The following is a 23,711-nucleotide window of genomic DNA, read 5'->3' on the forward strand; positions in this document are numbered from 1 at the left end:
TCAGACAAATCATGCAGAGTCACTCAGGTCAAATACTGACAGCATTCACACAGTTAAAATCACACAAAATACGCTTTCATACGAGTATCTTGGACATGCCTTCCATGATCAGAAAGAGCAAGTCAAAAGAAAAAAGAAAAAGAAAACTGAAACCTCTCATCGTCCTCACAGCTTCTCACCACACACACATAACTGAAAAAATAAAACACACCAACATTTATGGCTCACGAAATATACATCTATCAAAATTCAGTCATTTACTATACATCCACACTAATATATTCAAACTGTATTTACACTCTCATAATAAGCAAAACCAACCTCTTATATACAGGCATTTAGCAAAAAGCTCAATTCTGTCGAAACTGAAACCACCCTCTCTGCGCGTCCCCGCTGCTTATTTGCATTTACACACACCATCAGTGCACATCCGGCTGTGCACTGGTGACACAGAGGCTGATCTTACTCATAGATCTCATATTTTATATTACAGACGTCTTTAATTACAACTGCACAGATTTTTTAGGCCTTGTCGCTCCTACAAATTTCGAAAAATTTACCATAACCGACTCGAACGGGCAAACCTCAGGTTTTTTGCGATCAATTCATCAGACCAGACTCGAACTGCTCTGTCCAGATTTTCTAAACCTAACATAATTTGCCAGCATACCCAATAAGCGCAAAAATAGGGGACTTGAACCTCTAGCAATTTTGGAAATTCCCCAGTTTTCCCCGGTTTGTCGTACCGTACTATCCCATTAGTCGCCGCTAGGTCAAGGATAAACGTCTTTATCCAGGAGGGAGCGTTACCTCCGAGAAAATGCGCTTCTTAACAGACGCCGCTGTCGTCCTAGAAAAATTTAGAATAATTTGAAACAACAATCTACACCCAACACAGGATTAAGATTGAGGACAACCCTCAACAGTTTTGGAGATTCCCGAGTCCTCCTCGAATGTTGCCCGAAACTATCCCTAGTCGCCGCTAGGTGAAGGATAGATTTCTCTATCCAGCAGGGAGCGTCACCTCCGAGAAAGTTCTTAAGGGTTGCATAACCAATGGGACTTGAACCCACACAATGACCAAATTCCCTATCATTCTAAGAGTTCACTCAGCAGTCCAACTGCTTTAATTCTCTTTTCATTCCTTTATTCTCATTACTCAGTACTGTCACTTATACTTCCTTATCATTACTTCAACCGGTAAACTTCATCAAAATTTCGCCAAAATTAAAAAACAGACATTCACCAGTAATTTTCAGTGAGTAGACTTTAATTTGACATGTCCAATCTAGCACATTTTGGAAAATTCAACAGGTATGTGCCTTACCTTTGTTTAAGCCGGCTTGTCTCTCACTTCAAACCACTGACTCCTATCTGCCCATCCAATCACCACAGACCCTGGATCTCTCCATCTACACCAAAATTCCCCTCTCTCACCGGACCGAGCCCCCAAATGTTAGGGTTCAATGTTGAGAGAAGAATCCATAAATAACCACAGATCCAGGCGTGTGCAATTTAGACGGCATTTTAATGAACACATGTGTGAGTTCAACAACCCAATCAGTGTTGAACTGTCTTTACCATATTCAGACAACTGTTTTATAGGGTTAAGATAGTACAGCCCCCTTTTCTGTTACTAGGCAGAAATACGTCACACCAAAACCACAATGACTTTTAACATAGAACATCATCTTCGTGTCGACGGCTGATGCTTCCTGTCTCCATCCTCGCTGTCGCTTATCTCCTAGGACATCAGGTCCTGGAACAGACTAACACGTACACCTCGACTTTGCAGCCATAGCAAAACGTATTTCAACTCTTGCCTACTAAATGAGTCTCTCTAATTTGTGTGTGCGTGCACGTGCAGGGGCGCGTGCAGGCTGTGTACTGCGTACGTGTCATGACCTCTCACTATTTGTGTCTGTATGTATATGTCTCGCCCTTAAATGCTCTCACATCTCACCCGTTACACTTCTGACCTTCACGTGACCAGAGGCTCCCCCTTACATATAATAACCTAACTGGAACTATATATGTAATCTACTGAATAAACACCCTACTCTTTCAGCTTACGCTCACTCTGCTTTCGGTTTCACTTCTGCACCAGCCTGCAACTTCAAAGACATATAACTTCCTGTCCCTGCAGTCTACACAGAAACACTGAGATCATAGCAGCATTAGAAAAGCATTTAAAATTATATATTATATATTCAACTCAACAGTTCGACGTGGTTATAACTGGACTTGTAATAAAGACTGATATAATACCAATATATTTGAACATCTGAATGCATCTGTGAAAGCAACATCACTATTAACATGAAATGGTAATGATGATTATAAAAATAGCAGCAAATAATAGCAGTAAAATATTTCTATTCCTCTCACTCCCTGAGTTCATCTGAGTTCAGCATGCAGGCTTGAAGCTGTGTGTGTGTGTGTGTGTGTGTGTGTGTGTGTGTGTGTGTGTGTGTGTGTGTGTGAGCAGTCTGCTGGTGATCCCGGTGGCATCTTGTGTTGCTCTTGATCCTTTTATCTCTTCGGTCGGCCTCCTCGGGCTGTCAGCTGCTTACAGCACAAGAGGATTACTCAGAGTTTTCCTGCAGGCGTCTGCAGGCGGAGTGGGGAATGGGTCGGTTTGGACAGGTACAGGAGGGGTTGGGGTTGCTCCTGGTCTTCTGGCTGACGGCGGGGCCGGCTCAGGGTCGGCACCCTCTGCCCGTGCTGTGGCTGATGCCGGTCGGCTCCGGGTCGGGCGGGGAGAACCTGACGGCGGGCGTGGCTCCGGCTGTAAGACTGGCTCTGCAGGACCTGAAGAAACAACCACCACCGCTGGGGAACTACGAGATCCAGCTCCAGCTGCTGGACTCACAGGTGGGTCTCAGACCTGGGATGATTAGCTGCTCCTATGGGGGTAAAACGCAGCAACTTTTCAGTCAGGAAGATGCTCCAGCTCCTGCATTCTGCTCCTTTTTTTTACTCTAATGCAACTATAATTTACAAAAGCAGTCATGTTTCGTTCAGAAAGACCTGAAACCTACCAGGAAAGTGTTACTCTGCTCAGAGCACATAGACTTCTATAAGAGGAGTCGCCCCCTGCTGGTCATAGAAAGAATGTTAAAGTTAAAACAAGTTCAGCGTTAGCTTCATTTAGAAGCTGTGCCCATGTTTATTTACAGTTTATAGTTCATGGTGCATTCAGGGGCCCCTGGGAAACAGGAATATCTGCAAAGGCTTTTAAATGTAGTAAATTTTCTATTTGATTTTTTTCCCTGTGTTGGAACAAATGCATCTGTTATTATTCTCTTACTTTCACTGCAGAATTTCACACAGCAAAGCAAAATATAAATTAATAAAATAAATAAATTCTTTAACTTTTCACCAAAAATAGATCAGTAGCAGCTGATTTTACTTTCAGCCTCATTGTATCTCACAAACTATCAAACATGCACATTTTTTAAATGTGGACTCTAAATCGACCACGTGCAGCACTGCTGAGGAGGATAAATGTTGATACAGAAACTCCACTTGCCCCATGACAGGCTCAGCTCAGTGCTGAGTGAGGGACTGACTTCATGAAACATTTCTAACCTGCTGGCAGTCGTTTCAGTCTGACTGGAGATAAACCGAGCTGAAGCCTCTGGGAGATTTTGCACTTGCCGGCAGAGGTCCCGACACCTGACTGAGAGGCTTTATGTTGGTAATGGACAAACAAAAGATCTGAATGTAAAAGGAAACGTTATCCAAAAAGTTTCTTGACGCGTCATCCAGGTGAGGACATCCCAAAAAGTAAATTCTGTTCATCTGGAAGTTTTCAGTGATGTTATTGAAGCCATTCCCCAACTGTCTGTGAGTGGTGCTCATGACTTTTGATCAGTGGTCATGAAAATATGCAGATTAATGATAAAGTAACTGACCTCACAGCCACGACGCTGACGCGGACACTCAGTAAAACCTGCAGTCAGCTGAGACTGAAGAGCTCCCGCTGAAGACGTCCACATCAACAGAATCAACCTTTTCGGACTTCTAAAAATATTTTGGGTCATATTCAGGTCCATTTTTTGAAGCCTACACCTGACACAGGTGGTGCTGCAAAGCTGAATAGATGGATGATGTTTCCGTTTAACCTCTGAGCCTGCTCCATGTTCTCATAGCTGAAACATGCATGAACTCAGCCCCACGTCACATCTATTCTTACCTGTCTTCCAGTGCGACCCCGCTAAAGCGCTCAAAGCCCTGTTTGACGCCGTGTGGGCGGGGCCCCAGTACCTGCTGCTGTTTGGAGGGGTGTGTCCACCTGTGACAGCGCTCATCGCTCGCGCTCTTCCGGCGCTCGGCCTGGTGCAGGTGCTGACCTCAGCCTCACGCTGGTGACGTAATGCAGCCGTGTGTATGACAGGTAACTTCTACTTTCCCAGGTGTCTTTTGCGGCCTCGGCTCCCGGCTTGTCCAACAGGAAGTTGTACAGAAACCTGTTCAGCATGGTGCCGTCAGACCGAGTGCTCAACCAGGCCGCCGTGAAGCTGCTGCAGCGCTACAAGTGGACCAGAGTCGGCGTGGTCACGCAGGAAGGACCCAGACTCTCCGAGGTGAACGCTTCAGCCTTAAACCTGCACTCTTTCTACTGCCCAGCAGGGGGCGTGTTTACTGGTCTATGAGAACATGAAACTACTGCTGACCTGATCTCTGAAGTCACTGAACGTCTTTCTGATGACTTTCTGGTCTCAGTGAGTTTAAGGTCTGACTGAATGAAACATGAAGTCAGAGGCTGTGGTTCCTCTGGGAGTCAGGAGGGCCGGATTTAAGGCAGCGTTTCATTCTGGTTACCAATCCTTTACCATGAGAGCGCGCTGTGTCCTCCGCCCTCTCACCTCCACCTCGAAAACTTAGGATCTCAATGATGAAAACAGCTGAACCTTCAAAAACAGGCTGTTGCTAACCAGGGGCTGATGTCACAATAACTATGTCCATCTTTTAAATACAGTCTATAGTGGTGACTGAAATAATGAAGAGTTTCAGGAAACTCTGATATTGTGGAATTAACCACCATCATCAGTGCCTCTTATATTTATTTCATTTCTCTGAATCGGAGCTGCAGTTTGTAGAATTTTATTTAAAAATCCTAAATTCTAAAAACAGGAGCCAAGAGAGCACGATGAGCTCTGCCACTGCCAGGAGAGTAACAGGGGGTGAATAATAAAACACTTTTAGTCATGTTTTAAAGAAAGAAATTCTTTGTTTTCAGATTCACGTGTGAGAACTTTGCCTCTTCTGCCTTTTATGTTGTTCTATTTCTTATTTTCACTGTTGGTCAAATTAACCAGCCGATTTAAGTTGAAGGAATCTGAACTCTGTCTCTGATGAAACCTTTAAGGCTTAAAATGTACTTGCAGTTTTTTCACTTATGAAGTACTCACAGTACAACTACTATAAAGGAGAGGGACAGGTCTGTGAATGTTAGTGGAAAAAAGCCACGATGCGTCGAGCCTTCCTCATGATGAAGCAGCTGTGAGACATCACATCTGACTACTTTTATTTGTGCAGATGAAGAAGGATCTGATCAGACAGCTGCTGAAAGCCGGCGTTCACGTCGCCGTCACAGAAAGCCTCTCTGGAGACGTCTGCGGCCGCCTGAAGAAACTGAAGGTACGGGCGTCCGTTTACTTTGCTCACTTCAGTCTCTTAGTGCAGTCAAAGCAGCTGAAGCTCATCCCAAACTCAAGGATTATTACTCGCTCTTATTTTGAAGGATGAGGACGTTCGCATCATCATCGCACAGCTGGAAGATGAAGCTGTGTCTGAGGTGTTCTGCTGTGTAAGTACACTACAGAGCCAAAAGTATGTGGACACACTTCAAGGGCCTTTTAGTCTTCCAGGTTTTCTGTAATAACATTTCTGGGTTTTCCAGATTTTTACGTAGAAGCCTGTGATGGACACGATCCTGACCTGGTGGATAATAAGAGGTTCAAACAGTCGAGCCTGTTTTCTTGTTTCCTCTGTGATGTTCAGGCGTACAGACTGAACCTGTTTGGAGCTCGGTACCAGTGGATCATCGCTGGCGGAGGAGCAGCTGGGTGGAGGCTGGGGTGGAAGTTTTCTGGCTGTACGGCCAACAGCCTCCTGGTGGCGGCAGACGGGTCCATCCGGCTGCAGGTCCGAGAGCTCGGCAACGCCAACACGCCGGGAGTCTCTGGACGGGTCAGAAACAGTTTGCACTGAAACAAACATGCAACAGTCAGGCTTGTAGAGCTGCAGGCAGCTGCTTTAGGCCACTGCTCTCCCTCAGACTGGATATGAAAGATGGCCCCACTGATGCTTTGTTGGCTTTTGCAGCGAGAAAGGATTACAGTGCGACACCAGGGAGGAGCTTTTTAGCAAACTGAACCCACAGACTGTGAGGGTTTCATCTACAAATGAAGCCAAAAACATGGGAGTCAAATTTATGGGTACTGACTCACTCAAAGTCGGCCTCAAGTGGTCATTAGTGGAACTGCAGGTTACGGCTTCAGGTTCCTCACAGCCCCCCGAATCTCTGCAGGACAGATGGAGAGTTAGCCTGAAATAGTAGTAATAATAATGATGATGATAATAACGATAATAATAATGATGATACAATAACTTTTATTTAGATATAGCACTCTTCACAGGAGAAGAACCAAATTTAGCTTTAATCAAAGGACAACTTTTCCTCAGAATAAAGCAGAATGGTCCTTTAATGGTGGCCTTGTCCTGCAGACTCCTCAGGACTACCAGGACTCCTACCTCAGGCAGCTGATACAGGAGAGGTCAGAGGTCAGCTCGCTGTACTCCTTCGCCTATGATGCCGTTTGGGTCATTGCCAGAGCTCTGAGCCAGGCGACGGAGGCGGCGAAACAGAGAGAGAAATACAGGAACGTGACGGTCAGCGAGGAGGAGGTGGCGAGGATGTTGCTGGAGGCCGTGAGAAGCACGCGGTTCGAAGGAGTCACAGTGAGCAGTCACACAGTAATGAGCGTCACTGAGAGGAAGTGGTCATCAGGCCTTTCAAAACAGAGCGTAGAGGTCCAGCTGGAAGGCCAACTCTCCTTTTTCCCGGCGTGCGGCTCACCATGAACATGTTTGTGCTTTCAGGGTCCAGTTTTCTTTCGGAACGGGGAGAGAATGACGTCGATCGAGCTGGTCCAGTTTCAAGGTGCCAAAGATCCCTAAATTAATTTGTTATAAACAATGATACCATGCTATATCATCTTTGTGCTATATCACCGTCAGTCTGGCTCATAAAGAAAGATTTCATGCTACGTCACAGAATCTATGATGTGTGTGTGTGTGCTCAGTCAGCAGTGGTGTCCTGGTGGGGGAGTTCAATACCAGCACCCAACAACTCCGCTTGATACACCACCTGCTCAGGTTCAAAGGTCAGAAACTAAACTTTACATTTTATTTTGAAAGGCATCAAAACTGGAAGTGACACTGAAGAGATGAAGAGTTAAAATGAGCTGTAAACCATTTGTTTTTGCTGTAAAGCTGCAGTGAATTACACCGTTAAAGCTGCTCGGTGACGATGAACCAAAGATAAACACTGATCAGATGTGCTGATGCTGCAGGTCCAGGACCAGCTAAAGACCAGCCTGCTGTCCTTCTGCAGCACCGTCACATCAGCCTCCTCCTGTACATCGTCATATCATCAGCTGCTGGTGTGACCGTCATCATCGCTCTGATCCTCCTCTTCTTCGTCATCATCAACCACAAACACCGGTATGGCGTCTGTAATTTCATCGACACGTTACAGCAAACACCGTCTGTGAGAAACTGAGTGCCCTCTGCCTGCAGGCGGCTCGGCTCAGGCGGTGCATCCCAGGACGAGCTGCTCCTGCTGGGCGTCCTGCTCTCCTCCTCCTCGGTGCTGTTTTCCGGCCTGGATGAAGCCTCGCTGTCGGACTGGATGTTTGGGGTTCTCTGTTCTGTGAGTTCCGCCTGACCTGAGTCTTACACGGCAACCACAAACTGATAACATACAGCTCTTTTTAACAGAGGGTGATGCAAAAAGGATTAAAGTATGTTGTGATGTGTGAAAGGTCCTCCCTGAAATATTTAATAATCATAATATATTATGAAAATTCCTCCTTAATATCTATCTATCCATTCTCTTCTGCCTGGAGCCTATCCCAGCAGGGACACCCTGAACAGGTCGCCAGTCTCTCACAGTGCTAACACACACAGAGACACAACCATTCACTTCACATTCACACCTTAAACTGTGGGAGGATGGGGGCGTACCCGGACAGGACTGACTCATTCCTGCCTCTGCTGGATGTTGGAGGAACTGCAGTTTATAATGCTTGAGGTTGGCCCTTCTCACAAACTGTATGATAAAATAATATTCTGGGTCCCGGCCTGCAGGTCCGTCTGTGGACTCTCGCCGTGGGGCACACTGTGGGCTTTGCTGCGCTCTTCACTAAAACATGGAGAGTCTACTCGGTGTTCAGCATCAACCAGAAGGTAAGTCAGCTGCTACAGTCTGCTTGTAGTTTCTGAACTCCTGTGAACCTCAGACTGCACCTGGAAACACCAGGTTACAACATCCTAAAAGTCTTGTTTATGATTCATTTTTCCTGCTCTGTTTCTGTCTGTCGGTGTTTCTCTGTACATCCCACAGCAGAGCCGAGCGCCGCCAGCAGGCTGCGTCATATTCTGGTTATTCCTGGTGGACACGCTTGTTTTAACCTCCTGGCAAATCCTGGACCCCCTCAGATGGGTGATGCTTCAGCATGACACAGAGGTCTTTAAATGCAAATATTTATTGTAATAACGGGAAAGGGGCTGATGGGAAATGCAGTCTTCGCAAAAAATTAGAAATAAAAATATATTTACTGTTTTACTGCTTTGAGAAATTCTAAAATAAATCCAAACCGCCATTATCCATCCGTCCGTCCGTCCGTCCGTCCATCCGTCCGTCCGTCCGTCCGTCCATCCATCCATCCATCCGTCCGTCTGTCCATCCATCCATCCGTCCATCCATCCATCCATCCGTCCGTCCATCCATCCGTCCGTCCGTCCGTCCGTCCGTCCATCCGTCCGTCCGTCCGTCCGTCCATCCATCCATCCATCCATCCGTCTGTCCATCCATCCATCCGTCCGTCCATCCATCCATCCATCCGTCCGTCCGTCCGTCCGTCCGTCCGTCCGTCCGTCCATCCATCCCTCCATCCATCCCTCCATCTGTCCGTCCATCCATCCGTCCGTCCGTCCATCCATTCACATTTGTCCATCCATTCACATCTGTCCATCAGTCCATTCATCGACTGACCATCCATCTGTCCATCTATCCGATCGACCATCCGTCTGTCTGTTCATCCCTCCATCTGTCCATCCATCCATCATTCCGTCAGTCCATCCATCCATCCATATCCAGCCTTGCTGCTGCAGAGTGGACCCTGCTGACGCCTGCTGTAGATATAAACTGAATATCATTTGTTTGTGAGGACTGACGCAAACCAACTGTTCTGTGCTTTCAGGGCGACGCTGCTGATGAGGACGTTATCATCCGGCCGTACTCTGAACACTGCAGCAGTGTTAACATGGAGCTGTGGCTCACTGTGGTCTATGGATACAAAGCACCTCTCCTGGTCAGACTGTACAAGTCCTTATCAAATATCTGATATTACACTGCAGTTTAGGCCAAGTTGCAATCTTTAAGAACTATTATTATTTTTATTTTTTAAAAAGCATCACAATGTCTAGCTCAGCCTGTCCTAACAGGTCAGCTGATCCCAGCCGACATCAGCAGCTGAATGAGCTGAAACCCCACCGTGCATCTTTTTGGCACACCCTGTACGGACCAATCTGCTGCTCTGTTGTTACCGCCTCTGGCCTTAGCACCAAATATAAATTACTGCAGACGTAAGAAGTCCTAACTTGAGCCATCCTACCTCTATTTATTTTCTTCTTTATCTTTGCAGAGCCTCTTTAGCATCATAATAAAGAAGATTTATAATAAAAAAAAAAAAAAATTGGTTTTTTTTAAATATAAGAATATAAGTTGCCTAACACCAGCATTTCTACTCCTGGACATTAAAACACATGCACACAGTACAGTTCACTGAAAAATGAGCAAGAAGAAAACAGTTTGTAGTCTCATTAGCACCCCCATGTGGCCATACTGTTCATCCCATGCCATAAAATTAGACTTTTAGTCCTAGGCAAGCATACATAATCAATTTTGAGACATCTGTGATAAATTAGATTTATTGGTAATCAATTAGAAAATCAATCAGTGATTGTGTTCTCACAGATTTATCAGTTTGAGGTTGTTTTTTAATAAGAAACACAAAGTTTCCGAACAAAAATAACAAAGAGTCGTCAAATAGCCATCCAAGACTGAGAGCTGCAGGATCAGAGCACCAGCAGTGGGAGATCAGCTCATCAGGAGGGTTACTGGAGGAATTTCTGCGCTTTGATAAAACCTGATGTTTTCTCTTCAGCTTCTCGGATGTTTCCTGGCCCTGAACATCTGGACCGCGGAGGTCAGCGAGCTGGCGGGCAGCGGCAAACACCTGGCGCTGAGCACGTTTGCCCTGACGGCGTTCAGCGTGTCGGGAGTGTCTGGATCGCTGCTGACGTCCCACGATCCTCCCGTTCAGTTCTGTGTGAGCAGCATCCTCATCCTCTGCTGCAACGTCTTCCTCCTGAGTGGGTGGTTCGCACCGAAGGTCAGTGTCACGCTTCGTGTTTTCATTCTTTCATTTAGACTTTGAGTCAAACGCAAACCCGCTGAGGGTTATGTCAGCGACAACTAAAAGACTCACGATCGAGAGATCTGCTGTCCGCAGTTTAGGTCACACCGACAGATGCTGCACATCTGGCAGGACCGATGCTGCGTGTTGGACTCTTGCTTGTTTTGGCAGTGAGCTAATGTTACCCAACAGGAGGCCATAACAGGCTGGAGGGCAGTCAGCTGTTAGGTTGCTGCTTCTTCTCAAACACAGACAGATGCAGACATCACTGTTTTCGTGGCTGCTCCTTCATCACACATGAACGATGATGAGGTACCTGTTGTTTACTTGCAGATTGTGTTTGTGTGCTGGAGCGGCGGCGGCAGCCTGCAGCAGGCGTCCGGGCTGCAGGGTGATGCTGCACAGGAAGATGAAGACCAGCTGAGCAGGTTAAATCAGCAGCTCAAGAGTGAAAGTGCACAGGTGAAGCCTTACACCAACCTTTGTGAACAGTCAGCTGCAGGGAGAGAATAGAAGCACAACACAGAAGGAACATTTAGTATAACCGACACCTGTTTTTCCTTCCTTCAAATCAAATTTTATGAAGTTTGAAGATTTAGCAACCTTTTTTCTCCACTTTCACTTATTTGTTGGACAAAGACAGTTTTTGTCGTTTTGCCTCTGTACACAACCAAAACTATAAAAACCTTCTACCACACATCGATTTTAAATCTAATAATGAAGATGTGAGTAAAGTGCAGACTTCCACTTTGAATTCAATGGGTTTCAAATATTGCATTAACTGTTTATGATTTACAGCCATGTTTACACATTCACTGACGCTGAGAGTCAAAGTTTAGTGGACAATGGACTGATGAGCAGTTTCAGTTTGATCCTGGTAGTTCAGGGTAAATGAAGCAGATAAACTGAAGTTTATTCAAAGTGTTGAATTAGTATTTTATAGCTTTCACACACAAACATCACAAAATGTAACCAAGCCAAGTCTGAAAACAGAGATCTGTAGAAGAAAATGTCTCTCATTCCTACACAGTTCATGCAAAGTTGTTTTTTAATTCCTTAAATTAAAACTGAACATCTGGACTTTGATCTGTTATTTAAAACTCACTGTGGTGGTGTAGAGAGGCGGACCTATAGCAAATTATAGGCTTAAGTGTGTTTAACTACTTACATGGAACTTCACTGAGACTTAATCTGTCTGCGCTTTATTAAATTTTTGTTGGATTTTCATGTCTTATTCCCAGATGTGGTTTTTTATGTGTGTGGGTTTTTTTGCAGCTGGATGTGGAAATAGAAATCTTCAGAATGGAGCTTTCTGAGACATCAGCGATGTTTCAGCATCTGATGAGAGACCAACACGGTAATCATCACTCACTCTGAGAGTAAAAACATATGTACTCTTCAGTGTGATTCATGATAAGTAGATAAAAACATTTTTCCTGTGAAGCAGCTGGAATTGGATCAGTGACTCATGAAGCTCAGATCTGTACGGAAAACAGAAACAGCGAGAGCGAAGCCTCAACCCTGAAAGACATCAACTCACCCGAACAGTGAGTCCAACACACACAACATCTGAGAGAAACCTGTCGAACATTTTCTAGCTCACATGTGTCTTTAAAGTGAAACATGTATCAATAATTGACATTTTCTGGAAGCCCCACAGGATCTTAGCTCGGTCATTCTCCACCACCCTAGGGGGCGTCTCCCATTTTGACCTTGGGACTTCCAGGCCATACTCGGCACAGATGGTAAATGGCCTGTATTTGTATAGCGCTTTACTTAGTCCCTAAGGACCCCAAAGCGCTTTACACATCCAGTCATCCACCCATTCACACACTGGTGATGGCAGCTACATTGTAGCCACAGCCACCCTGGGGCGCACTGACAGAGGCGAGGCTGCCGGACACTGGCACCGCCCTCTGACCACCACCAGTAGGCAACGGGTGAAGTGTCTTGCCCAAGGACACAACAACCGAGACTGTCGGAGCCGGGGCTCGAACCGGCAACCTTCCGATTACAAGACGAACTGCCAACTCCTGAGCCGCGATCCTCATAGTATACAGATGTTCCTGTATACTATGCCGTGCCCCCGTCCTGTCTTTCAGTCCAGCTTTGTCCAGCCAGTGGTACATACTGTGCAGGGGCCTGTCCTTGCGTGATGGTTCCTCCTCTTCCTCCTCTTTCTTGGATTTCTGCTGCCAGAGGTATTCACTGAGCATGTGGTCGGTTAGGGCCATCTTCCTGATTTACTTGTGGATGTTCGTTGTCTCATCCTGGACTCTGACACTGACACTTACTGCCTCTGTGTCCTTGTTTTCACTTAGTGTACAGTCTCAGGGTGCTGTTTTGGGGGTGAAACCCTCCATGCATGGTGAGGAGCTTCCTTGTCTTTATGTCAGTGGCTTCTATCTCCTCCTTTGACCAGCTTATTATCCCAGCAGGGTACCTGATCACGGGCAGGGCGTAGGTGTTGATAGCCCGTATCTTGCTCTTACCGTTCAGCTGACTCCTCAGCAATGTTCCCTGTAAGCTGCGCACGTACACAATTGCGCACTGCTGGCACGGTCTCTGCGCACAGAAAATCTGCGTTGCGCACAAAAAAAAAAAAAAATTCTAACCTGAATTGAAATTAAAATTAAAACTTTAACAATTCTGTTTTGCAGTGTTAGTCAGTGAGTGACTGGCTGCTCCTGTATGGGATTAGAACGATGCCACCTTATCCCATAGTCCAGCCAATAATGCGATTCACATTCGTATATACGCAGCCAATCAACGTCGTTGACAGGCTATGACAGCGTCCTTATGTGCCGACACCGGTGTTTTAGCGAGCAAAGCGGCGTGGCTGATGTGCAGTGAAGCCACGTTAATGACAACGTGTCCAACCATTGGAGATGTGAGCAGGACAGACGGAACAACTGACGGGAAAAGTGCGGACTTTTTTGAAGTAGTAACTATATAATTAATTGCCCAACATTGGTCATTATATCCTGTATTTTGCAGACAGAGAGTTACAGACTCTCTCCCAGACCACAGACTCATAATACAAGTCAGAGCTTTATGGAAAAAAAAGAAAGAAAGAAAGTTGTGTTTTCAAAATTGGAGTTCAAGTTATTTTTACTTCCAATAGTGTTAACATCCTACACAGGTCATGAACAGGATTTTTTACATTTTCATTGTAAGTGGGCTAAAGCAGTTAATTAAAAGTAGTCTAACATAAATGTAAATGCTGTAATTTGATTATTTTAATAAACCATGTAACTTGGATGGATTCGATGCTGGCGTGACCACAGTGCACACGTCTGATGTCGCTCACAGTGGTCCAAGGGACGCTCAGGGAGTTTGTGTGATCGCTCAGACACATGAAAGATTTGAGGGAACATTGGTCCTCAGTACTTGCCTGACCCTCTGCAGGTACTTGGTGGTTTCTTAGTGGCCTCTTCATGGTTTCCTTCTGCCCGTGGGATTCCCAGGTACTTGTAGCTGTCTTCTATGTCTATGGGATTGTACTTGTGGAAGTTTAGACTACCTTCCCTCTCTTTGTTACCATCCGACTATACTTCTCCAGTCTGAACGACATTCCAATGTCATTGCTGTATATCCTGGTGGTGTGGATCAGTGAATCGATGTCTCGTTCACTCTTGGCATACAGCTTGATGTCATCCATGTACAGGAGGTGGCTGACAACTGCTCCATTGCGTAGTCGGTATCCGTAGCCAGTCTTGTCAGTGATCTCACTGAAGGGATTCAGGCCTATGCAGAACAGCAGAGGGGACAGAGCATCTCCTTGGTAGATCCTGCACTTGATGCTGACTTGTGCTATGGGCTTGAAGTTGGCCTCTAATGTGGTCTGTCACCACCCTCTTTGAGTTCCTGATGAAGGCTCTTAGGGTCCTGTTGATCTTGTACAGTTCTAGGCATTCCAGGATCCCGGTGTGGGGCATTGAGTCATAGGCCTTCTTGTAATCAATCCAGGCAGTGCACAGGTTGGTCAGTTTGGTCTTGCAGTCTCGGCTGACTGCTCGGTCTACCAGTAGCTGGTATTTCTCCTCTTTTGTATTCCTGCCTATTTTTTTCGGTGCTCTGCTCATGTATTGAGCCATGTGTCTGTTCATCTTAGCCTCTGTGATGCCTGGCAGGTTCTTCGACGTGGTACTGAGGTAGATTATTGGCCAGTTGTATGGGACCGGTCCCTTTTGGGGGTCCTTGAGGATCAGGACTGTCCCACCTTCAGTTAGCCATTCCAGGTGTCTCTCATTGATTAGCAGGCGGTTCGTTTGTGCTCCCAGACGCTAATGGAGTGCAGTCAACTTCTTTAGCCAGTAGGTGTCAGTCTTGTCCAACTCGTCATATTGCAGACCCTTTTTTGGTTGTCTGCCACTGTGATGGTTACTGGTCCCTGTTCAGGGAGGTTGCTGTGCTCTGCTCTCAGATCCACTAAGGCATTGTTGTTATATTCTGTGTCCTTCTCCCATATGCTCTTCCAGTATTGCCCCATTTCCAGCCTTGGTGGTGCTGTTCTCATATTGTTCTCCTGCCACTGAGAGTACACCTTGGCTGGTTCTGTGGAGAACCTAGAGAGAGAGAGATTTCCTGCCTTCGATCTCTCTGGTGTACCTCTTTAGCCAGAGCTGTGAGTCTTTGCTTGGCAGTTTCCAAGGTCTCAGGTATGGACTGCTTGCTGTACTTCTTAGGCACCCCTTTCTTCATCACACCTTTCTGCAGCTCTGATAGCTGACTAACTTGCTTCCGTTCTACCTTGATCCTGGCCTCTAGTTTCCTTCTCCATGCTACTCCTTGTGGCTGTTCATCTTATAGCCAAGCATCTCCGTGAAAATTGCTGCCATTTTACAGCATTATCCTATTTCTGGTCAGCTTATCTTGCACTCCACGCACCTTCAGTCACACTCACCAATCTCAGGTGAGGGTGATGATATCGCCCACCTGTCCTGGCTCCCCCTTGCTGTAGAATTTGTGTTGTACCTTATCAACCTCTAGTTGTGACAGCATTTACTTCTTGCAGATGTTGGTGCACTGAGCTACCAGATGTTTCGCTGTCAGTCTGCATGTTGGGTATCGAAGATTCCAGAGGTCTCATATCCTCTTCATGTTGGGGTTACTTGCGTAGCAGTATCCCAGCAGCGCCCTATCCTCATCTGAATATTAACATATTTCTGTGAATAATGAAATTTTCAAATTTCAGTGCAGTTTTCTTGCATAAATATAAACTTAAGGCAATCAGTTTCCTTAATAAATTTAGTTAACAGAAAATTACACATTAGAGGAACATGAATATTTGAAGTGTAAGAAGATTTACTGCTTCTCTTCCTGTCTGTGATTTCGGTCAGCATGCGTCGCCGTCTGTCTGTCCAGCTGCCCATCCTCCATCATTCCTACCTGCCCATGATCGGTGGCGTCAGCTCCAGCAGCTCCAGCCTGTTCAGCAGCCAGGAAGTCTTTGTCGATCAGCACAATAACTCCCTGTACACCTGATGGCAGGAAGCTGCAACTTTGACCTCCTTGGGAAAGATATATGGGACTTAATGCTGTTGCATACACAAATAAGCCAGAACATTAAAATCACCTGCCAGTATTTTCTGCTCTGCTTTTGAGGTGTGTTGGGGAGGCTGCTGCCATCTGGGAGTGCCACGCCCACTGCAGTGTAAACCCAAACCCTCAAAGTTCTTAAGTAATAGTAGTTTAAATACAAATGCTAAGATTCAAATAAATGGTGTTGATATTGAAAGAGTCAGTGAAAATAAATTTCTGGGGGTAATAATAGATGAAAAACTTAACTGAGAGCTCGCGTAAGGTATACTCATTCCAAAGTATCACGAAGCATTGCAATACTAAACAAGGCAAAGCAGGTATTAGACAGAACATCACTTCATATTCTCTACTGTTCACTGGTTTCACCATACTTAAGCTATTGTGCAGAGGTCTGGGGCAACAACTATAAAACCACATTACATTCACTTTTTACTCTTCAAAAAAAAGCAGTTCGAATCATCCACAATGCAGGTTATAGGGAACATACGAACTCACTATTTTTGCAGTCTGAAATATTGAAAATTGACGATCTAGTGAGATTCCAAACACCACAAATTCTATTCAAAGCAAAAAATAAAGAACTGCCAGGTAATATTCAGAGTATGTTTTTTTTTGAAAGAAGGAAGTTATAATTTAAGGGTTTTTTGTAACTTCAAAACAGGGAACATACGTACTACAAGAAAAAGCACCCTTTTAGTGTTTTACTTATTTTTTGCTCTGGTTTACATTCCAAACTCCTCTAGTTTTATAGTCTACAACAGCAGATCACTTGTAAACATCGGTGACAAGGTTGCACATTTATTCTTGGACACTTTTAAACCCGACCCATCCTTGCCGCCAGAGATACTACACGGCGCCGAGAACAACAAAGGACGGGCCGCTCATCCAAGGCGTAGAACAAAGAAGCGCCGGGGGAAACGTGCTGGTGTTTGGAACAGACTGAGACAGCAGGCGCATCGCGCACCACTGCCCAGCATTCTACTGGCCAACGTACAATCACTGGAGAACAAGCTCGATGACCTAAGAGCAAGAGTCACCTTCCAACGTGACATGAGGGACTGCAACATTCTGTGCTTCACGGAGACATGGCTGACCCCCAAAGTGCCGGACCAGGCCGTAACTCCGCCGGACTCATCCTTTGTGCTCCGTGCGGACAGAACGGCAGAATCAAACAAAACCAAAGGTGGAGGAGCGTGTTTCATGGTAAACAGAAAGTGGTGTGATGCCAGGAGCATTTCTACTCGTTCCAGCAGCTGCTCGCCACATCTGGAATTCCTGAGCATTAAGTGCCGCCCTTTCTATCTGCCCCGTGAGTTCACCTCGGTCATCGCCACGGTGGTCTACATCCCACCCCAAGCGGACACAGGTATGGCTTTGTCTGAACTACATGATGTGCTGAGTTCGCTTCAAAACAAGGACCCGGGCGCAGCCCTCATTGTAGCAGGAGACTTTAATAAAGCGAACCTCGGACAAGTCATGCCAAACTTTTACCAGCATGTCTCGTGTCCGACGAGGGGGGACCGAATTTTGGATCACTGCTACACACCATACAAGCAGGGCTACAAAGCTGTCTCACACCCGGCCTTTGGGAAGTCTGACCACAACGCCATCTTCCTCATTCCCCAGTATAAACAAAACATACGGAGGAAAGAAGTAACCACGAGGGAGGTGAAACGTTGGTCTGCCCAATCTGAAGCTACGCTACAGGACACGCTCAACTACGTAGACTGGGACATGTTGAGAGCATGCGCAGTCAACATCAACGAGTTTACGGAAGTAGCAGTAAGCTTCGTCAACATGCTAGTGGAGGAGATTATCCCCACTGCGAGAGTCACCACATTCCCAAACCAGAAACCGTGGATGGACAGATCGATCCGCGCTGCAGTGAACGCCAGGACCACCACCTACAACGCGGGTCTCGCCACTGGCGATATGAGCGCCTACAAAGCAGCCTCATACGGCGTGCGGCGTGCGGTGAGAGATACCAAACGCCGGTACCGGGAGCGCGTGGAGTCTTGCTTCCACCAGGGTGACACATGGAGTATGTGGCACGGACTACGCACAATTACGGACTACAAACCCAGGGACACTGCGCCGATCAATGCCGACTCTGCATTCACCAACGGGCTGAACCAGTTCTACGCCCGTTTCGAGGTTAGCCAGGTCGCTAATGCTAACTACCGCCTGACTACCGAGGACAGTGACATCATCAGCAAGAGACCGGTGACCAGCATCGCGGAGCATGACGTCTGAGCGGCATTGAGGAGAGTGAACACAAGGAAAGCGGCGGGGCCAGACGGCATCACCGGCCGTCTGCTGCGCTGCTGTGCTGACCAGCTAGCAGGTGTGTTCACGTCCATCTTCAACGAGTCCCTGGCGAAGTCTGTGGTCCCCACATGCTTCAAAAGATCCACCATCATCCCGGTGCCCAAGAACAGCAAACCCTCATCCCTGAACGATTACCGGCCAGTTGCGCTGACCTCGGTAGTCATGAAGGTGTTTGAGAGGCTGCTGAAGAACATCATCTCCTCCTCCATCCCAGACACCACAGATCCGCTCCAGTTCGCCTACCGACCCAACAGATCCACTGAGGACGCCATCGCCCACGTCCTGCACACCACCCTCAGCCACGTGGACAAGAAACAGGGTAACTATGTGAGACTGCTGTTTGCTGATTACAGTTCAGTGTTTAACACATTAGTGCCGGGCAGACTGTTCACAAAGCTGAGGCATCTGGGACTCAACAGCCGTCTGTGTGCATGGGTGTTGGACTTCCTCACTGGCAGAACTCAGGTGGTGAGGGTGGGTAGATGCATCTCTAACAGCCTCACCATCAACACAGGAGCGCCACAGGGGTGTGTCCTCTCGCCACTGCTCTACTCCCGCTACACTTCAGACTGTGTGGCCACCCACGGCTCCAACACCATTGTGAAGTTTGCTGATGACACAGTGGTGTTGGGCGCCATCTCCAACAACGATGAGGCGGCCTACATGGACGAAGTGAAGAATCTGGCATCACGGTGCCAGGACAACCATCTCCAGCTGAACGTTGGCAAGACCAAGGAGCTGGTGGTGGACTTCAGAGGGAGTCAGCACAGGGACTACAAGCCCATTATCATCAATGGAGCTCCAGTGGAGAGGGTACAGTCCTTCAAGTATCTCGGTGTCCACATCTCCTCAGACCTGACATGGTCTGCCCACATTCAGGTCCAGACCAAGAAGGCTAGGCAGCACCTGTACCACCTACGACAACTGAGGAAGTTCAGGGTCTCTCCAAAGATCCTCAGGATCTTCTATACAGGCGCTGTGGAGAGCATCCTCACACAGAACATCACATCATGGTTTGGGAACAGCTGTGTTAAGGACCAAAAAGCTCTCCAGAGAGTGATCCGTACAGCAGAACGCTGCTGCAGGATTGTTCTCCCCCCGCTTCAGGACATCTTTTTTTTTTTTTTTTTCTTTAACTACACAATTGATCCCTGAGATATCTCAGTATGACAAAAAGAACTATGGCTTCAACAGTACATATCAGCTTTTTTTTCACATGATAAATAAATTTTGCCGTAGTTAATGAAAGAAATCTGTCAGCTTTACAGAAAAATAAAGCTGACAGAAAATGTCCTGTTTTATTTATTTGTTTGTTTTGCCATGGATACCTTGTAAATAAACAAATAAATAGACATGATCAAAAAAACAGGAACTTTTTTTTTTTTTTTTTGCCTGTCCCGTTTGGCTCTTTTGCCATCAGAATTATTGTCTAAAGGTGAAGAAAGATGCCCAACGGATTTACTTTACCAAATGGACCATCCCAGCCTTGCCATATTGGTCTATTTGATTCACCTTTTATTGTTTATTTTATTTTATTTTCACTTGCTAAATACGGGACAGACTTGACTGGGGAAAAGAAAGGGAAAGAAAAACAGCGGGGAAGAGGGACGGGGATAAAGGGCAAAAAACAAAAATAAGCAGACAAAAAATACATATATTAATCACCTGTTGAGAAAGAAAAAAGAGAAAACAAGCAGAAGAAAAAAAAAGAGCAATATATTAAACATCATCACGATGATCTCTGTGAATATAACAGTAAATACTAAATGTTAAACATTATTGTGCAGCACGTAAGATCGACAGCGCACAGTGTGCTTTGAGGTAGGAGCCCAAAAGGGTGTAGTTTGTGTGTGTGAGCACCCGTGTGTGCACCTGTGAGCATGAGCGCGCTTGTTTTTAAAAGGTTCCTTCATGTAATGATCTGCTAGAGGGTTTGGGGGGGCCACAGCCCCGTCCTCCAGGGCATTAAGCAGGTATGAAGGAGATCCAGGCTCCAGACATCCAGAGGCCCCCAGAACACAAGAGACCAAGGAAGACCAACAGAGGGGCAGCCGCGCCACTATCCCAGAAAGAGCTGAGGAGAGTCCCAGATGAGGGGTCACTCAGCAGCCGCGGGGTTGCAGTGACGTGCCCGTGAGCTCCGCCGGCAGCCTGTCCTGGCTTTACTGGATATGTAAAGCGCTATATAAATACAGGCCATTTAAAGACTTCACGAGTGAGGTAATTTCCTGTTAAATATGGAGCTCCGCCCACTCTCCTGCAGTTGTTAATGTTAAAATGTGAGTGGGTGGGATTGAAGACTCATGTAAAAGCTGGAAACACCGAGCCACATCACTGCTGACCGTTACCAGCGCTGCTTCTATCACAGTAAGTATTCTACTGTTCTTTAGATTTCTCTTTTTTCCAACCCATGTTAGTGAAATATCAGCAAAGCAATTCTCACATGGCACCGTTAGCTAACAGGTAATACGCTAATAATGCAGCCACTTCATATAAAACTCGAGTGATGTGATCATGACTCCTAACAGCTGTTAAAAGACATGCAGCTGCATTCTGGACAAACTGCAAGTGATGGAGAGATAAGTTCTCAACGCTAAAATAAAGAGAGCTGCAGTAGTCTAATCTAGAGGTGACGAAGGCATAAATACGCTTTTCTAGATCTTTAAGGGGAAGATAAGGTTTCACTTTGGCAATTTCAGGTAACTGATCAAAAGTGGTCTTCTCACCTGTGGACGCTTTCTTAACTAATTTATAAAAGTGATTCAAAAACACTCTGAAATTTCTTGCAGTTTGGGAATGATGACAAGCAAAGGACCAACGGTAGCAATTCACTTGTCCAAAGGGGCATGACATCCAAAAACTATTAGGATGTCATCAGCATAACAGAAAAATGATACCAAAGGCAGCATGTATAAATAGAACAGAGTGGGACCCAAAACAGACCCCTGTGGTACACCACATTAAATAGGAGGTCCCAGACTCAAACTGCTGAAAAACAGCAGAGCACTTCAGATCTAGGTCTAACACTGCCTGTGAATTTGGAGACCTTAAATCTGAGATTTTCTCGACAAAGTTGTCATGAACCGGCTGTGTGGCAGGCAGGAAGTGGACCCAAACGCAAGCTCACGGAAGCAGGAATAAACTCAAAACACAGCTTTATTGCTGGACAGAAAAACGGCGAAGCAAACTGATAAGGAACTATACTGGGAAACAATACACTAATGCACAAAGAAACACACGGCCATGAATGAGGGAGACGCAGACATAAATACACAGAGGGTTAACGAGGGGAGTGGGAGCACACGGGGAACACAGGTGACACTGATAATCATAACGAGACAGGGCAGGAGTGAACACAACATGACGGATGCTGACGAGGGACTGTCAAAGCAAAACAGGAAGTGCACAGAGGTTCAGACAGGAGGAGAGAGAGCACGGGGAGAGCACAGACATAACGGGCTGGGGAAAACATGGAATAAAACACAAGGAGAGACGAGGGCTCAGATACACAGAGGGGCACACAGGGGGTAAGAGCCACAAGGGGGAAAACACATAAGGAACAATGTAACAGGGCAGGAACCATGGCCTAAACACAGAACAACATACCAAAAATACAAGAGAACCAAGAATGCTGGGCCAACATGGCCCAGGATCATGACAAAAGTATTGCAAAGTTTTCACAAAGTGCAGACGAGGCCTCCATAGGAACAGTGGCACTGGGGTTAATCACAGGATAAAAAATATATTAAAAAGAACTCGGGGCTTGTGACTACTGGACGTTGGACAGAAAAGCAGAATTTGCAGCTTTAACAGTGACCTGATATTTTGATAAGTAGTCACGTAGGATGCCCAAAGACACCTGGAGTTTGTCCTTCTTCTACTTTCTGTCTGTGCGACGACTGAGAGTGCAGGTGGTTTCATTCAGCCAAGGTTGATATGATGATTTAGTGCGTTTAGTCCTCAGTGGAGCAACAGAGTCATTCACAGCAGAGTATGTTGTGTTAAAAAGATTAGCTAGTTCTTTAACGGGTAGTTCTGCACGAAGGTTGGCATCGTACAGGGCAGAGATCATGAAAGTGGAGGAATGGTGAGCAGCGGTCAGTAGATTTAACTGACTCGCTGTTCAACTCCGGGTTACACACCATCATATTAAACATCACAGGGAAATGATCCAATATCCTACAGTCTTTGATTTCACTCATACAAACATTCAGACCGTGTGACAGCAGCAGATCGAGTGTATGACCTTTTTCATGAGTTGGCTCACTCACCCACTGATTGTCAATAAGGGCGAGGAAGTCCTTTCCTAGTGGTCCAGTCTCACAGCATGCATGGATGTTAACATCAACAACAATTAAAACATAGTCATATCCTAGCATAAGACTCCCCAGAGGACTCAGGAAGCGGAGTTCAGTTCCAACTTCAGTTCCAACTGGGGTAGAAAACAGGTGACAATTGCCGACAATGAAATTCGTTTTCAAATACTGAAGCTTGCCCTCCACCACCTCCACCTTTACCAGAGAGCTGAGAAATGACCAATCGGAGGAAGGAGTTCAGAGAAAGAAGAAGGCTCACCAGGTCAAAGCCGAGTTTCCGTCAAGAATATAAAATCCAGTTCTGACGATATAAAAAGTAATTTAGGATAAAAGTCTTGTTTGCCAGTGATCTGGTGTTTAACAGGGACATCCACAGCATGATCAAATTGTTGCTAACAGGAGCAGGTCCCAGCAGATGAAGGTTTCTGTGATTCATGCCACCTCTGTAGGATGCACCCACCACCAGAGAGGTGGAGGTGGCGGTCCAACAGGGTGGATCCAGTAATGACAACTGAATATGCATCTGGACTGGTCCCAGAGTGCAGGAAAAGATGGTAGCACATCTGCAATAGTACCATGTTTCTTCACTCCAGGTAATTTCAGGTAAGTCTTGATGAACATCAGAACACAGTTCTGTGCCAAACTTGACAGCCATCTTATTCATTCATGATTTTATTTAAACTGAAGACTTACAAAACCTGCCAAGATGTAGTTTGTTCTCAGAACAACTACAGAAATACAGTGTTGTAACTTAAATAATACATAGCTTTCAAACATAACTCCCACACATTACTGGGCGACGCTCAAAGAC

The 23,711-nt window shown here is 46.1% G+C and overlaps 1 protein-coding gene across 7 annotated transcripts; it reads left to right on the forward strand.

Annotated features, from left to right (window-relative positions):
- Window positions 1–2,449: 2,449 nt before the first annotated feature.
- On the forward strand, window positions 2,450–16,452 carry LOC102080921 (gamma-aminobutyric acid type B receptor subunit 2). Of its 7 annotated transcripts, none has more exons than XM_019364189.2 (19): window positions 2,450–2,874; window positions 4,210–4,347; window positions 4,419–4,589; window positions 5,545–5,646; window positions 5,750–5,815; window positions 6,010–6,198; window positions 6,736–6,969; window positions 7,111–7,171; window positions 7,314–7,394; window positions 7,584–7,734; window positions 7,810–7,942; window positions 8,380–8,478; window positions 8,636–8,758; window positions 9,495–9,605; window positions 10,461–10,688; window positions 11,046–11,174; window positions 11,988–12,069; window positions 12,157–12,259; window positions 16,055–16,452. In XM_019364189.2, exons 1-19 carry the CDS (start codon window positions 2,629–2,631, stop codon window positions 16,197–16,199), a joined length of 2,592 nt encoding a protein of 863 aa, XP_019219734.1. In that variant the 5' UTR covers window positions 2,450–2,628; the 3' UTR covers window positions 16,200–16,452. The 7 variants fall into 7 exon arrangements, with proteins under 7 accessions (XP_019219734.1, XP_019219735.1, XP_019219736.1 ...); XM_019364190.2 differs by having other exon boundaries at window positions 12,160–12,259; XM_019364191.2 differs by having other exon boundaries at window positions 8,639–8,758.
- Window positions 16,453–23,711: the final 7,259 nt, after the last annotated feature.

The sequence above is a fragment of the Oreochromis niloticus genome, linkage group LG11 (genome assembly GCF_001858045.2).
Source record: "Oreochromis niloticus isolate F11D_XX linkage group LG11, O_niloticus_UMD_NMBU, whole genome shotgun sequence".
In the NCBI taxonomy this organism is placed as follows: domain Eukaryota; kingdom Metazoa; phylum Chordata; class Actinopteri; order Cichliformes; family Cichlidae; genus Oreochromis; species Oreochromis niloticus.

Bases quoted from the DNA above. Each gene is read 5' to 3' on its own strand.
- LOC102080921 (XM_019364189.2), top strand. From the start codon at position 2,629: ATGGGTCGGTTTGGACAGGTACAGGAGGGGTTGGGGTTGCTCCTGGTC. The intron at 6,199-6,735 runs GTCAGAAACAGT...CTTGTCCTGCAG, and splicing joins CGCCGGGAGTCTCTGGACGG to ACTCCTCAGGACTACCAGGA. The intron at 12,070-12,156 runs GTAATCATCACT...TTTCCTGTGAAG, and splicing joins TCTGATGAGAGACCAACACG to CAGCTGGAATTGGATCAGTG.